The sequence below is a fragment of the Arachis duranensis genome, chromosome 4 (genome assembly GCF_000817695.3).
Source record: "Arachis duranensis cultivar V14167 chromosome 4, aradu.V14167.gnm2.J7QH, whole genome shotgun sequence".
NCBI lineage: Eukaryota > Viridiplantae > Streptophyta > Magnoliopsida > Fabales > Fabaceae > Arachis > Arachis duranensis.
Genome location: NC_029775.3, coordinates 78,471,849 through 78,488,843, shown reverse-complemented (window position 1 = coordinate 78,488,843; position 16,995 = coordinate 78,471,849). Strand labels below are relative to the sequence as shown.

Genomic DNA, 16,995 nt, shown 5'->3' with positions numbered 1-16,995 from the left:
CATCATAAGGAGACATATAATAATGCTTCAAGAAGACGTGAATGACATGGTGGAAAGACATGCTCAACATGAATGAAAGGTGAGTGAAAGAAATTTAATGTCATGATAACATTCGTGAATGGAAGAAAGTAACAATATAAAAATGAAACATAACACATGCCAAGCATTAAAAAAAAAAAACATAATTCCCTACTCTTTTTCCTAACGCTTCTTCGAGCTTGCCTCTTGTGTTTGCCCACGGAATATTATTTCTTTGTGGAGAGAGAAGGGAGAGGATTAGTGTTTGAGAGGAGTGATTTTCTACCTATGGGTGCTCCCCTATTTATATACGTTTGAGGATGGGGTGGTTGGGATATTTTAAATTTCAAACTGAGGGTGGTTACTAGGTTCCTATCCAAAATTTCAAAAATTCTAATCTTATCTCCTAACCGATTTTCAAACTTCAAAGTTTAATTTTGTTTCTAGAAGGGGTGGTTGTTACATTATCACCCCCGTAAGAAAAGAATTTGTCCCCAAATTCCATGTCTGAACTTGGTCGATAAGGGTCGTCTTAAATAACTTAGGGGTCTTACTGTAATTTCCAACTGTTGTGGAGAAAAGGAGATCCTCACCATGATTGTTACCTGTAAACAAGTTCGGAAACTTCTGTCTCATGTCTGCCTCTTTTTCCCATGTGTAGTTTCTGGAATTGCCGCTACCCCATGCCACTTTTACCAGTTGTATCGTCTTGTTCCTTAGTTGCTTCATGCTTCTATCTACAATCTCTATGGCTGGTAGTTCAAAAGTCAGGTCGTCTTTGAGTGTTACATCCTCTTGCTACAACACATGGCTTGGATCGTGCTGGTATTTTCGGAGTTGGGACACCTGGAACACGTTGTGTAGTCTTGATAGATTTGGTGGTAGGGCAAGCTGGTATGCCGACTTTCCTATACGCCGGAGGATTTGGAATGGACCCAGGTACCGGGGGCTTAGTTTTCGTACCTTAACCCGGTGGTGGGGGTGATTTTTAGGAATACGTGATCACCTTCCTGAAATTCGAGGGATTTTCTCCGTTGATCTGCATAACTCTTTTGTCGACTTTGGGCAATGTACATTCTTTCTCTTATCCTCTTGATATCTTCTGTGGTCTGTCTTACTAACTCCGGTCCTAAGTAGCCTTTATCTTCCAGTCCGTACCAGCATAAAGGAGATTGGCATCTTCGCCCGTACAGTGCCTCATATGGTGCCATCCCGATGCTACCATGGTAACTGTTGTTATAAGCAAACCCGATCAGTGGTAGGTGACTCTCCCACTTCCTGGTTTGTCCAGGACACAAGCTCGTAACATGTCTTCCAACGTCTGGATGGTCCTCTCCGTTTGTCCATCTGTTTGCGGGTGGTACGATGTGCTCAGGCACAATTTTGTCCCGAATGCCTTCTGCAGTGTGTTCCAAAACCTCGAGGTAAATCTTGGGTCTCTGTCCGAGACTATGGTTGTTGGTACCCCATGTAACCTCACGATCTCTTTTATATACAGCGTGGCTAGTCTTTCCAATGAGTCGGTCACCTTAACTGGTAGAAAGTGGGCAGTCTTTGTAAGTCGGTCCACGATGACCCATATAGCGTCACGCCCTGCTTGAGTACGAGGTAGTCCCATGACGAAATCCATCGATATGTCCTCCCATTTCCACTCTGGGATGCCAAGGGGTTGCAATACCCCTGATGGTTTCTGATGTTCGATTTTTACCTTCTGACAAACCAGACATGTATTCACGACTGTAGCTAAATCCTTTTTCATCCCTGGCCACCAGAACATCTTTTTCAAATCATGGTACATCTTCGTCATGCTAGGATGAATGGTGAAATCTCCTTTGTGGGCTTCTTCCACAATCTTGCTTTGAAGATCGCCTTCCTTTGAGACACAGATTCGTCCTTGGTATCTCCATACCTTGTCCTCTCCTTTGGTGAAGCCTTTCAATTTTCCTTCTTTGACAAGGCGTAGGGTTTCTTGAAAATCAGGGTCGGAGCTCTGTGCCTTAGTTATTTGTTCTTTGAATTGACTTGCCACTGTTAGGTGGTTCAGACGTATGCTTTTTGGAGCGAGGGTGACTTGTAAGTTCATGTCTCTGAAGTTCTTTATCAACTCTGCCTCCTTTATCATTAGCCATGATGCCTTGAGTACCTTCCGACTCAGAGCGTCAGCCACCAAGTTAGCCTTTCCTGGGTGGTAATTTAGAACAAAGTCATAATCTTTAAGAAACTCCATCCACCTCCTTTGTCGCATGTTGAGTTCCTTCTGGTCGAACAGGTACTTTAAGCTCTTATGATCGGAGAATACTTGAAACCCAACTCCGTACAAATGATGCCTCCATGTCTTCAACGCAAATACTATCGCAGCTAGTTCAAGGTCGTGAGTTGGATAGTTGGCTTCGTGGGTCTTCAGTTGTCTTGACGCATACGCCACTACCTTTTTGCATTGCATTAGTACGCAACCCAATCCTTGTCCTGAGGCATCGCAGTAAACTTCGAAGGCCATGTCGGGGTTAGGTAAGGCTAGTACTGGGGCGGATGTCAAGCGACACTTTAACTCCTGGAAGCTTCTTTCGCAGTCTGGCGTCCAAGTAAACGGGGTATCCTTCCTGGTTAAACGAGTTAACGGCAGGGCTAGTTGAGAAAACCCTCTTATGAACCTTCTATAGTAGCCCGCCAATCCTAAAAAACTCCTTATTTCTGTGACTGACGTCGGCCTTTCCCAGTTTAGTACCGAGTCTATCTTACTGGGATCTACTAATATTCCGTTGCCGGAAACCATATGTCCAAGAAATTGTACCTCCTTCATCCAAAACTCACACTTGGATAGTTTCGCGTACAACTTTTTCTCTCGAAGGGTCCCCAGTATTACGCGCAAGTGCTCCCTGTGTTCTTCTTCTGTCTTGGAGAAAATCAAAATATCATCTATGAATACCACCACGAAACTGTCGAGGTAAGGTCGAAAAATCCTATTCATGTAGTCCATAAAGACGGCGGGGGCATTGGTCAACCCAAAAGACATTACTGTGAACTCGTAGTGTCCGTATCTCGTTCGAAATGCTGTCTTTGGAATGTCTTCCTCTCTTACTCTTATTTGATGATACCCTGATCTCAGGTCGATCTTTGAGAACACTGTTGCACCTTGTAGTTGGTCCATTAAGTCATCTATTCTTGGGAGGAGATACTTGTTCTTCACCGTGATTTTGTTGAGTTGCCTATAGTCCACGCAGAGACGCATGCTGCCGTCCTTTTTCTTCACAAACAATACTGGAGCTCCCCAGGGAGAGGCACTTGGTCGGATGAATCCTTTTCGTAGCAGCTCCTCTAGTTGGTTCTTCAGTTCCGTGAGTTCCAATGGAGCCATCCGGTAAGGGGCTATGGAGATTGGCCCTGTCCCAGGCATCAGTTCTATGGAGAACTCAACCTCTCGTGTTGGGGGAAACGAAGGTATATCTTCGGGAAAGACATCTGAAAAGTCTTGTACTACCGGTATCTCACAGAACTCCTGATGGGAATCTGCTTTTACCGAATTTAGCAAGGCATATCCTTGCCTTGTACGTGTGTCTTCGGAGGATCTTGGAAGATCACGTATGTCTCGTATGGATTGAGAAGGGAAGATGACCTTTCTCTCAAAACAATCTAACAAGACTCGGTTTTTGTTGAGCCAATCCATTCCTAGGATGATGTCTAATCCTACTAAAGGGAGGCACACTAGGTCAGCAAAGTATGATCTATCTGAAATGAGGATGCAAACCCTCTAACAAACCTGCTGAGTTTCGACACTCTTACCGGCTGGGGTGGTCACTAGTAGGACATATGGTAGTTTGGTCATGCATAAACTGATTCTACTAGTAGCAGAGAGAGATATAAATGAATGAGAAGCACTGGTATCATATAGGATAGTTAAAGGAGCTCCATTAATTGTGCACTTACCCTTGATTCGATCTTCTGACTGGTGGGCTTCCTCGCTGCTGAAGGCAAAAACTCGTCCTTGACGTTGGGGTGCATCGGCAGAGGGTGGGGGAACTGCTGGACATTCCCTGGCGATATGTCCTGGCTGGAAACACCGGAAGCAGACATTTTGCCCGGCCAGGCACCTGCCCCTATGTTGCTTTCCACACGAGGCACACTCCTTGAGTTCGGTGGCCTTTGGTGCGGTGGCAGTGGGAGGTTTCTGGCGGTTCGTGCCCTGTTGAGATTGCCTTCCTGTAGGTCTTCCAAGAAAGGCCTTCTTCTACGACAGCTGCTGAGAGAATCCTTGATTCAGCTGCCTTTTCTTGAAAGCCTCGCTTCTTTCTGATGCTAGTTTCTTGGTGCATTCCTCGATCACTTGGCACTTTCTAACAAGGGAGGAGAACTCCCGGATTTCCAGTGGGGCTATTGCGGTTAGGATCTCTGCCCTGAGCCCTCCTTGATACTTCATACATTTCCACTTTTCATCTGGATTAGCCTTATACATTGCGGAAAATTTGCAGAGCCTCTCGAACCTCTCTGTGTATTCTGCAATGCTCATCCTATCTTGCTTCAGCTGAAGAAACTCCATCTCCTTGGACTCTCGAACAGAAAGGGGGAAGTACTTCTTGTAGAAAGCTTCCTTGAAGGTGGCCCAGCTGATATCTGTTCCAGCATCCTCCAACAACCGTCTTGCTCCATCCCACCAAAATTCAGCATCAGCTTTGAGCATGAAGGTAGCATAATTCACTTGCTGCACCTCAGTGCATGGAAAAATTGTGAATACTTTCTCCATTTCTGTCAGCCATTCCTCTGCCTTATCAGGGTCGAGGGCCCCACGGAATTCAGGCGGACCAATCTTCTTGAAGTCAGCAAAAGTTGTACGGTCTTGTCCCTCCTCTAGTCTGGGAGTATTGGGGTCCCTGCCCCCAGTGGACAGTTGTTGAGCCATCAGAGTAGTGGCTTGGGCCTGCTCCTTCATTGCCTTGGCCATCTCCTTCATGTGCTTTGCTAGGGTTGAGGAGTTCGAGCTTGTTCCACGCGGGCGTCCACGACTTGCCATGGGTCCCCTGTTTATAGATAACCATAGGAAGAGGTTTCATTAGTCATATCTCCTAGGATCGACTTTGCTCTGATACCAATAATGTAACACCCTAAGTTTTATACTATTGTGAAAGTCTTTAAGATAAGGTGCCAAACTTGAGCCAAGAAAAAGAAGGACTTAATCGTTATGCGAGGCAGGAGGAAATGCGCGTAGAGCGGAAAATGAGTAGCGCTAAAGCATTGGAATTTGAATCAAAGTGAAATAAACCTCTTAACCATGAGTACGTTTCAAAATAAAAATACTTATAGGAAACTAAAATAGGAAAAGAAACTAACTACGTCCTAAACTAATCTCGTCGAAGAGGCTCCCATACTTGCTTCCTATCCTATCCTTGATCAGGAGTCTTCAGTTATTCACGAATCGAGGTACCAGGGGTCTCCCTCCAACACCCTTTCGCGCAGTGAAGACCCGGTTCCGCTGCGTGGGGTGAACCAAAACTCGACGGGGTGCCGAAGTGGGAGAATAGGGCACGTATTCCACCTTTGGACTTCCGCAAGGGTTTAACTCCTCCTCTGGATCCTCCTCCATGGTGTCTTCCTTCTGGCCAGGGTTGTCGGACTCCTCTCCCTCGGTCTCGGAGTCGGACTCGAGGTGTACCACCTTAGGTGACCGCTTTCTAGATGTCGAAGCATTTCTATCTAGGAAGGTTACGACGGGCAGTTGGGGTCCTTCTTCCACGGGTTCTCGACCTAAATAAATAGTCTGGAGCACGGTAGTAGTGGTCGCAACTACCCACGCATGCTTTGAGGGGTCATACTCAGAAGTTACCCTCGGGGGGGGGGCACTGCGTCATCTCTATCCGCTGTGCCATGTTCCTCTGGAGACAGTATGGGAAAAGAAAGGGAGTGAGAACCTAACGTCTCAGTAGGAGTGCTATGCAACACCTCTATATCCATCTCCAGCCCACGTGCGGGATTTTTAAAAAAACAAGCATATAACATGGCATGTAGTATGCATCTTTTCTTTTGTAAAACATGTGTGCAAAAAAAAGAAACACATATAGGAAGATAGAATGATAACATCAACATAATCATAATTAAATCTAAGGAAAAACATAGAACTCAAGCTTTCATTCGTGCCTTCTTCTTTCTTAATTTATAACTTTTATGGAGGGTATTGAGCTCAAACCGGTATAAAATGCGGGAGTCTCCTTCCCTTACCGAAGGATCATCTCGATCGATCACCCTCCCTTACCGAGGGATCATCTCGATATCTTGTCTTTGGGGGTCACCTTCCCTTACCGAAGGGTCATTCCCTCAGTTCAATTTACATTTTGGTTATTTAGACGTACACACGAGAAAAATCATATGAGAAGGGATCATGCAAGAAAAGGGACAATTATGATGATAAAGGGATATATCAAAAAAAATCATGAGACTCTAACATATGTATGGGTTTCCCAATTTAAAGGATCTTGGTAGTATAATAGCATAGGATTAAATTTTAAAACAAAATATTTGAGAAATCATGTACTCTTGACTTTAAAGGAATAATGATAGAAGAGATCACATGGATGCACATAGGATTAAATTTTTAAACAAAATATTTGAGAAAGCATGTACTCTTGACTTTAAAGGAGTAATGATAGAAGAGATCACATGGATGCACATAGGATTAAATTTTTAAACAAAATATTTGAGAAAGCATGTACTCTTGATTTTAAAGGAGTAATAATAACATGATGATATAATAGATCACATGGATGCACATAATACAATAAGGTATGTTAAATAATTTAATTAAAATATTATAAATAATAGCCATGTAAGAGATCACACATATGCCTATATGTTGAACAAGACATAAGATGGCATGTACTCCCGGCCCTAAGGGAATATTAATACAATAATATAGGATATTGAACAAGCAGTATAAGAGGGCATGTACTCTCGTCCTAAAGGGAATATTAACAACATAATTATATGAAAGAGCACAAAATGGGTATAGTAAATAACTGGATGAACATCATAAGGAGACATATAATAATGCTTCAAGAAGACGTGAGTGACATGGTGGAAAGACATGCTCAACATGAATGAAAGGTGAGTGAATGAAATTTAATGTCATGATAACATTCGTGAATGGAAGAAAGTAACAATATAAAAATGAAACATAACACATGCCAAGCATTTAAAAAAAAAAAACATATTTCCCTACTCTTTTTCCTAACGCTTCTTCGAGCTTGCCTCTTGTGTTTGCCCACGGAATATTATTTCTTTGTAGAGAGAGAAGGAAGAGGATTAGTGTTTGAGAGGAGTGATTTTCTACCTATGGGTGCTCCCCTATTTATATACGTTTAACTATAAAAGTATACTACTAAAATTGTATAAAATCAAATACGAGATTAGTTAATTGAATAATTATTATTTGTGTTTCATTTATTTTTCTTGACTTAACAGTGTCGAAGAACAACAATAATACAAATTTTGACGTACCTAAAAATGTGCATCATATTACTACAAGTCAAGGAACAGTGTGTCGAGAAACTGGTACCTCATCTAATATTCTCAGTTTACATTCCAGTGAGGATAAAAGTGACATTACTGTAATTGACTCATATTTATCTAAATTTAATTTATATCAGTTTAATGACGAAAATTTTTTATATATTTCTCATTACTCATTCATAGGGAAGCAACTATCTATGTATGGTGTACACTGTGCCTCGCATAGAATTGGACAGAAAAATACTCCTCCTGATTATGTAAGACCTTCTACATCAAAGATAAGATCTAAATCATTAACTCTACAGACGGATCCCTCATTGACAAGAACTCCACTGTCCGTGTTAACAAATAGTACGTATAATTAATGATTGCCAAATGATTCATACACCAATATTTAACAAAAAGTATAGTTCATTGGAAATCATTTATATAACATAGATTTATTACAATTCTAGCATACTCCAGTGTACAAGGACTTGCCAATAATCTAACTGAAGTCGTTCCGTAAAATCAGCTTCCATCACACTGCGATTCCCATAGAACGTGCCTAACAGAAAGGTAATTAAGAAAAGATTATCATCATTATTATATTCTTTTCTTTCCTATAGTATCTAATGTTTAGTGGAATAAAATTGAACTTTTTGTAAAGAAGTTCTACTTTAATTGGGGTGCAAAAAGGACAATCTTCCTCTGTTGTTGCTTTGGTGGCTATTAATTTGGCACAATTTTATAAAGATGTAAATTTATCAATTGTTAAGACGCACCCACCAAGCGGTGACACACAAAGTGGCCGACATATTGACCCTTTTGTTGATGATGAAGGTAATTTCTCATTATATCAAGAATTTAAGTTTGTAGTTTGCAAGAGATATATTAGTAATACATCAACATATATGTTTGCATTTTTTATAATTTTTATTTATTATAGTTTTGAATGGTTATGATGATTCAATGGTGGATGTGGATATGGAAGATAATTTTATACCATCCTCAGAAACCTTAGACGGTATGTAAAATTTTAATCTGTATGTTTATTTGCAACTTTGTGTACATCATAGAGTAAATTGCATCGGTATGACAACTGAGTATCTAAAGAGAGTTCATTCGACAGATGTTTGGGATATAGAAAATCCTATTTATCAATGTCAACACTGTAAAGCATGGATGTGGTCTGGAGAAAGACTTGCTAAATCCAAACAGTCGCCCCAACCAAAGTTTTCATTATGTCGTATGGAAGGAAAGATCGAGCTTCCTCTACTTTTTGTGCCTCCTGATGAGCTCATTCAGCTTCATACTGGAGGAGATCAAAGAAGTATTCATTTCCTAAAAAATATAAAGTCATTTAATTAAATATTTTGTTTTACATCAATGGCCAGAAAAATTGACCGTGGGGTGAACAATGGGACTGCTCCTCCAATTTTTAAGCTTGGGGTTCAAAACTGCCATAGCATTGGTAGCTTACTTCCTCCTGATAGTTTGTGACCAACATTTGCCCATCTATATATCTATGACACAGAAAATGAGATTGATAATCGAATAGGCACACTTCGGTAATTTTTCTGCAACCAGTCAAATTTTTTAATTATTTCTTATCTGTGAGAGAAAATAACATAAATTTTATTATTTTTTTTTGCGGTTCCAATGAAGCTATAAATGAGCGGGATAGGGAAATTGTGGCAATATTAAGAAACATGCTATACAAATATAATAGTTTGGCAAAGAGTTTTTGCTATGCAAGAGATAGGTACCAACAGAAAAATTGCACAAACATAAAGCTTAAGTTGATTAGTAAAAGGACTACAGATGGCAGGACATACAACTTGCCATTTGCATCTGAGGTGGCTGCATTGATAGTTGGCGATGTCAAATAACTTAGCAAAGATAGAGATATTATTATAGAGAGTCAATCTAGAAAGTTCTAGCGGATTGATGTTTTTCATCCATCTTATTTATCCTTGCAATATCCATTGTTGTTTTCATATGGGGAGGATGGATTTCGTTTGGGTATTACAACATCAGATTCTATCTCTACTAGGCCTACAAAGAAAAACAAAACAATCACTTTGCGACAATTCTTTGCTTTTCGACTACAGAAAAGGACAGGTGAATCTCTGTTAATTCTGCGATCAAAGAGATTATTCCAACAGTTTCTGATAGATGCCTACACAATGGTAGAATCAGAGAGGTTAAAATTCTTTAGGTGTAAACAACCACAGTAGAGGGTTGATAAATATAAATGTCTACATGAAAATCTTATATACGGGGATGTAGATGCTGCAAGGCTTGAAAAAAGAATCATTCTTCCCTGTACTTTTATCGGTGGACCTAGGTATATGATGAATAATTGTAAAGATGCATTTGTAATTTACAGATATGCAGGATATCCTAGCTATTTTATCACCATGACCTATAACCCTGAATGGGATGAGATAAAAAGAGAAGTGACTTCCATTGGATTGAAGGCAGAAGACCGTCCTGATATATTGTGTCGAGTTTTCAAGACCAAGCTTGATGGTTTGATTGATGACCTAAAAGAGGGAAAAATCTTTGGCAAAATTTTAGGATGTAAGTCTGTGTTTATGAAACGCTTTATTAAAATCTTATATTATAATGCTTTGCTCATTTGTCTTTTTCAATTTTCAGACGTTTGCACTGTAGAGTTTCAAAAGAGAGGGCTTCCACATGCACATATCCTTTTATTCATGAGTAACAAGTTCAAGCCACAAACACCAGATCACATAGACAAACATATAACAGCTGAGATTCCCGATGAAAATGAAAGGCCAAATCTATATGGAGCTATTCAAAATTACATGGTACATGGTCCATGTGGTCCGTACAACAAGAAATTACCTTGCATGAAGAATGGATCCTGTTCAAAGTTCTATCCTAAAGAGTTTAGACAGCGAATACTCATTGATGAGGCCGAATTTCCCAAATATAGGCATATTGATAACGGTCGAACAGTGAAGAAAAGAGAATGTTTACTAGACAATAAGTTCATTGTTCCGTGTAATCCAGAATTGTTGCTCAAGTTCGAGTGCCACATAAATGTGGAATACACATGCCAAACAAGTTCTATTAAGTATCTGTTTAAGTATGTACACAAGGGTAGTGACCGCGTAACAGCTACTCTATACAATGTTGGTGATCCGTCAGAAGCCACACAAGTTGTAGACGAAATTAGGAATTACTATGATTGTAGGTACATTTTGGCATGTGAGGCAGTCTGGCGTCTATTTGGATACAAAATCCAAGAGAAAGAACCATTTGTGATTATACTTCCATTCTATTTGGAGGATGAGCAACCTGTGGTTTATGGTGAAGCTTCTAATGTGAATGATATCATCGAAAGAGCAATATCTCATAAGTCCATGTTTTTGGGATGGATGGCGGCGAACATGTCATATCCCTATGCTCGAAGTCTGACTTATATTGAGTTTTCAACCAAGTTTGTTTGGAAGGATGATTCTTCAAAATGGTTTCCTCGAAAGAAAGTCTTCACAATTGGAAGGTTGACTCATATACCTGCAGGTAATGACGAGTTTATATTCAATTTTGATCTTACTTATTTAATGATTTAAATTTGAATCTTAACAGCCTGTACCCCACGTCTATTTTATTTGATTTATCTACACTACAAAATAAATGTTCAAATAAATTTCAACAGTTATAATCTGTAGATTATACAATTTTTTATTTTTCTATATTTTTTAGGATTTTTATTCTTATGCGGATGTGTAGCTACATAATAATTAAAATAGCGTACCTTAATCCATTTAACAACTTAAAAGTCGGATATTAACCAAGTTTTTTGCAGCAAATACCGAAGAATATTACCAACGACTTCTCTTGAATACTCAAAGAGGATGTATGAGTTTTCGAGATATAAGTAGGAGGAACAATTTATGCTACGTATAGAGATGCATGCTTCGCCCTTGGACTCTTGCAAGATGACAAAGAATTCATTGATGCAATTAAGAAAGCAAGCTCATGCACCTCAGGATCATATGTTAGGAGGTTATTTATCATTCTATTAACATCCAATAATATCTCAAGACCAGAACATGTCTAGGATAGATGTTGGCATGAACTCTCAAATGATATTTTGTATCGACAGAGAGCCGTGATGAACATGAGGGGTGAGTTTTTATTAATTACAATTATAAAAGTTCTTCCTTATTGATCATTTTTAGTTTGATTGAATTTTTATAGTATCGTATAATATGCAGAGTTAACAATGTCAGATGATGAGATTAAGTAATTGTGCTTAATGGATATAGACAAGATCTTACATTCCTATGGTAAAACCTTGAAAGACTATCCTCCTATGCCTTTAGCAACTGAAGTTGATAGTTCTTTGTTAACCGAAAGGGTTATTAGGGAAGAGCTAAACTTTAACAGGGATGATTTAAAGAAAAATGCCTCAGACATGTCAGCCATCGCAACACCTGAGCAGAGATATGCATTCGATAAAATTGTTACAGCTGTGTATTGTGATGAAGGGGGTTTTTTCTTTATGTATGGTCATGGGGGTACTGGAAAAATATTTCTCTGAAACCTTATGTCTGCTGAGAATCGCTCAAAGGGTGATATAATGTTAAACGTTGCTTCGAGTGGTATTGCATCTTTACTTCTTCCTAATGGAAGAACGGCACACTCAAGGTTCAAAATACTACTGAATATAACTGAAAATTCTGTATGTAACATCAAACCTGGTTCCCCTCAAGCAATGTTGCTGTTGAAAGCTAAACTTATAATTTGGGATGAGGCTCCAATGGTTAGTAGATACTGCTATGAAGCGCTTGATAAATACTTGGGTGATACCATGAGGTATTCTCTAACATATAGCAAAGATTTGCCCTTTGGAGGAAAAGTGGTTGTACTAGGTGGAGACTTTAGACAAATTCTTCCTGTCATTCTACGAGGATCGAGACAAGATATCGTTCATTCAACCATGAATTCGTCTTACCTTTGGAAGTTTTGTCATGTGCTCAAACTAACAAAAAACATGAGACTCTCTGTAGAGACGAATGCTTCAAATCAAGATGAGACAGAACAATTTGGTGAGTGGTTATTGAAAGTTGGTGATGGTCTAATAGGTGACAATATGGATGATGAATCTGAGATATGTCTTCCAGGAGATATTGTTATTCCTTCTTCGGACCAGGCATTTAATGAGTTGGTTCATTTTTCTTATCCAAATATTTTGGAAAACATGTCCTCAAAGGATTTTTTCAAAGCAAGACCTATACTGGCTCCCACACTAGACATCGTTGAAGAGGTCAACAACCATCTGATGGCTATCATTCCTGGAGGGGAAAAATGATATCTTAGTTCGGATTCCATTTGTATGGATGAAGGGAATATGGAGAGTCAACTAGATCTATATGGTCTTGAATTACTGAATAGCATAAATTGCTCTGGTTTGCCTCCACATAAATTAATACTCAAGGTTCGTGTTCCGGTGATGTTACTGAGGAATATTGACTAATCCAGTGGTCTTTGTAATGGTACAAGGCTAGAAGTTAGGAAGCTTGGAAATCATGTCATAGAATGTGAAGTCTTAACGGGTAATAATGTTGGTCATATTGCTTTGATTCCAAGAATGAATATGGTACCAACAAATGAAACCGTCCCAGTTAGATTCCAACGAAGACAGATTTCCATAATAGTATCATTTGCCATGACAATTAATAAGTCTCAGGGACAAACTTTATCTCATGTTTGATTGTACTTGCCCAAACCAGTTTTTACACACGCCCAACTATATGTAGCACTTTCAAGAGTTAAGAGTAAGAGATGTTTAAAAGTTTTACTTATGAATCACGTAGGAATGTCTGCAAATTCAACCATCAATGTTGTTTATAGAAAAGTCTTTAAAAAAATAGAATTCTAATTTTATTTTGAATTTTTGTTTTAAATATCGAAATATATAATTTTTTTTACTTTTATAAAATTTTTTCGTACTGAGCACGACTTCATACATTAATAAAATACTAAAATTCTGTCAAAAAAAAAAGAAACCTCTCATTAGTTATTCTACTAATTAGGTGTATTAACAATAAATACCAACGGCAGTGGCCATTGGGGATCTCCAAGACTTGGATCCTAAGCTGCATTGGATTCTATAGATTCAAAAATTGTCTCCCGTCACGTTTAAACATAGCACGAAATCACTCTCAACTTTCGACAAGTGTCATCTATAAATGTAGAAAGAATTTTCTATCTACACCATAGCACTTGCTTAAAATATGTGTAGTAACACTTAATATTTTTGTGTCACAAATTTTTTAAGCGTTGATATATATACCTATACCAATATTATTCTCTCTCTCTCTCTCATTTTAATATATACATAATAAATATATTAAAAACTAAAATTTATATTTTTTATTAAAACAAAAAACTTTTTATTTTTATTTTTAATAATAAAATAAAAACTATACGAACAAAAATAATACATATAATTTTTTCTAATAAATATACAAGAATAATTTCTCATTGAAATAAATTTGATATTGATGATTTGTGTTTATAAAATAAATAAAGTCAATAATTTCAGGTGTACCTATTTTCAATATTAGAAGGGAGGGGGGACTTTTAAAAGATTAATTTATTTTTGATAATATTTATCTCTCAAAAGTCTCAAGACTAATTATCTTTAGTATTATTTTTATTACAATCAAATAATATAATACAATAAAATAAAATCTTAAATTTCTTATAAAATAAAAATATCAAAATTTATTAATGTAAATAGTATTGATACTACAATAATATTTAAGTTATAATGTTGATTTAAAATAAAATATTAATTTTTTATTAATAACTGATATTACTACTAGTTATACTATAATTTTTATTATTCTAAAAATAAAATAATACATGAAAATATATGAGAAACTAAATATAATTCAGTGAAATATTGATTTAAATATAAGCATGCAAGAAAAAAGTTTTAAAGAATGGTGGTAAATCTAGGTATATAAATTGAAAGTATATCATTTTAACCAATTGAGCTAACTTATTTTTCTGAGATAGAACTACTTACAAAAGTTTTGGGGAGACCATGGCCTCTGTTGTCCCAATAAAGCTCCGCCAATGTTCATATACAGAGACAGAATATCATAGGAAGATGGAGAGCCATATGGTCCCAAAGTTTTTAAAAACTACTAGGTATATATGATATTATAAGTATTTTTGTAGTTGATTTGGTTAATTTATTAAAATTAATTTTTTTTATAAATTTGTGGGTACAAATCTCATACATAATAATTTTTAAATCATACAATTATATATATATTTTTTTTAGGTTTCACAATATTTAAAAAAATAAAAAGTCATTCTTTTTAAAATACTTGTTTCATCAATTTAATAATATAAATTATTTTTAAATAACATAAAATAATATTAAGATATTTCATTATTATTAAATATTGTGTTTAATTTTTGGCCTCTCTAAAGAATTTTTTCAAGCTGTGCCATTGGTCATGTGGTTGCCGATAAAAGTAATTATTATTAGCAACACAGAGGTTGTAGATAATAATTATCAAAATGTAAAATAAAAAATCAAAATAATTAGTATTTGTTTGCTAACCGAAATTAAGATAAGAAAGATCAAGACTGGTAGTTCTAACATCAGACGATGACCGAGAGATAGTGGGGATGGTACCTATAATAATACTCCGACTTAAGTCAGAAAATATTTAAAGAGGAAGGATGAGATTAGGGTTTGTGTATATACCTCTGGAGAGCTTATAGCTCCTTACTTATAGTGGTAGTGAGGATCCATGATGAATCCCTTAGATTGAGGATGAATTCCTTATATTAAGGGATTTTCGGGATTTATCCTGTATCCTCTTTTCAGAAGGTTGTTACAAGTAAAACTGTTGCGGATCTTTGGCTGATTCTTGCCTTTTCTGGTGTCGGAGGGGCTTTTTCTAAGTGGGCCTTGTAAGACCCTATTATTTATATTCTTATACTCAAGTCATAAGTCAATGATAATAAAGTGGTACGATTCAAGATGGAGTTATAATACATATATATAATTAAAAGATTATTAAACGAGAAGTCTGAAAAAGAGTTAAAGAAAATCGCGAGCGCCAACTGTAACATCCTAACTTTTAGTTCTTCATAATCGTATTAAAAGTTCAGGCGTTACTTATTTCTAAACCTTCGATTTCATACTATATTTATTTAATATTGAGCTCTAAAAATACGAACCGAAACTTTTACTAAGTAAACGGAGATTTTTTATTTTAAACCATTTAACTACAAAGGTATATATATTCACATAGCATTAAATACATAGACTTATTTCAAAATACTCAAAAACAAATCCTTCCCCTATAAAAATCAAGACAATAAATGACGAAGGGAAAATAAATTCTAACAACTCAACTCGTGAATATAATCTTCCATACTCCTGTAACTCCGTACTAAACCTCCGCACCTATAGCTGAAAGAGGTGAAAATAGGTGGTAAGAACTAGGGAGTTCTTAGTAGGATTCGGGTGTATAGTTATATCCATTTTGTTATTTGTTACACAGAAATTTTACAACAGCCTGCTTACAATCTTCAACAGGAAGCCAATAGCAACAAACCTCATAATACAAACAACTTTAACAAACCAGAGATACAGAGAAAATTCCAAGTCAATAAGCACACACACACAATCACAAAAAACACATATCACAGAGAAGTATGAGCAAATAAGTATAATGCATGTCTAGTCCAATACAGGTCATGAGCTTATGTGTCAATTTGTTGCTCGATTTTCGACACTGGTCCTGAGATAAGGTTTCGTACTGCCGCCCCTATCTCAGCCAACGTTCCCTCTTTGAGCGTTACGCATCGCCGCCCTCATGGGGAACCTTCCTTTCAATCTCCAGTGAGTGTTACGCATTGCTGTCCCCACTAGACACTTGGCACTAATGCCCAAACAACACTCAATTTCTTTTTAATATTTGCACTCTACTCTACTATGGCAAAGATATCTTTAATTAATATTTTTTTCTATCTACTCTACTGTGGTAGATATTCATTAAAATCTTTTTAGCACTGCTCCCTGCTCTTTTATGGCAGGGATCCTTTTACTTAATATATCCTAAACTTTTATAAAATACCTATTTTTATCCCCACACTTTATTTATTACCCAAAATACCCAAAAAATTATATAATTACAAATGTACCTCAATTTTTATATATAAATACAATGTTACCCTTCAAAAATAAAGTTTAAATAGTAATCTTTCTCTTATACCAAAACCGAAACCCTTAGCCCTTTCCTTTCAAAATATTAATTGTATTTTAATCCATTTTTGAGCTTTTAGGTTACCGATTTTTCACAGCTTTTAATTTAATTTTTCAACCACCAAATCTCATCAATTTTCTCAATATTAAAGCTTAACAACAGCCCTCAAATATATAAAAAACAATTCAGTTCTTGTCAGGTCTATAATGCCCGAACTTTAAATCAT

The 16,995-nt window shown here is 37.0% G+C and overlaps 2 protein-coding genes across 2 annotated transcripts; one reads left to right on the top strand and one right to left on the bottom strand.

The window, feature by feature from the left end:
* Positions 1–4,243: 4,243 nt before the first annotated feature.
* Positions 4,244–5,023, bottom strand: LOC107484557 (uncharacterized). The gene has a single exon (XM_016105113.1). The coding sequence runs from the start codon at positions 5,021–5,023 to the stop codon at positions 4,244–4,246; it is 780 nt and encodes a 259-aa protein (XP_015960599.1).
* A 7,053-nt stretch (positions 5,024–12,076) lies between these two features.
* Positions 12,077–12,841, top strand: LOC107484558 (uncharacterized). The gene has a single exon (XM_016105114.1). The coding sequence runs from the start codon at positions 12,077–12,079 to the stop codon at positions 12,839–12,841; it is 765 nt and encodes a 254-aa protein (XP_015960600.1).
* Positions 12,842–16,995: the final 4,154 nt, after the last annotated feature.

Bases quoted from the DNA above. Each gene is read 5' to 3' on its own strand.
- LOC107484558 (XM_016105114.1), top strand. From the start codon at position 12,077: ATGTCTGCTGAGAATCGCTCAAAGGGTGATATAATGTTAAACGTTGCT.
- LOC107484557 (XM_016105113.1), bottom strand. From the start codon at position 5,023: ATGGCAAGTCGTGGACGCCCGCGTGGAACAAGCTCGAACTCCTCAACC.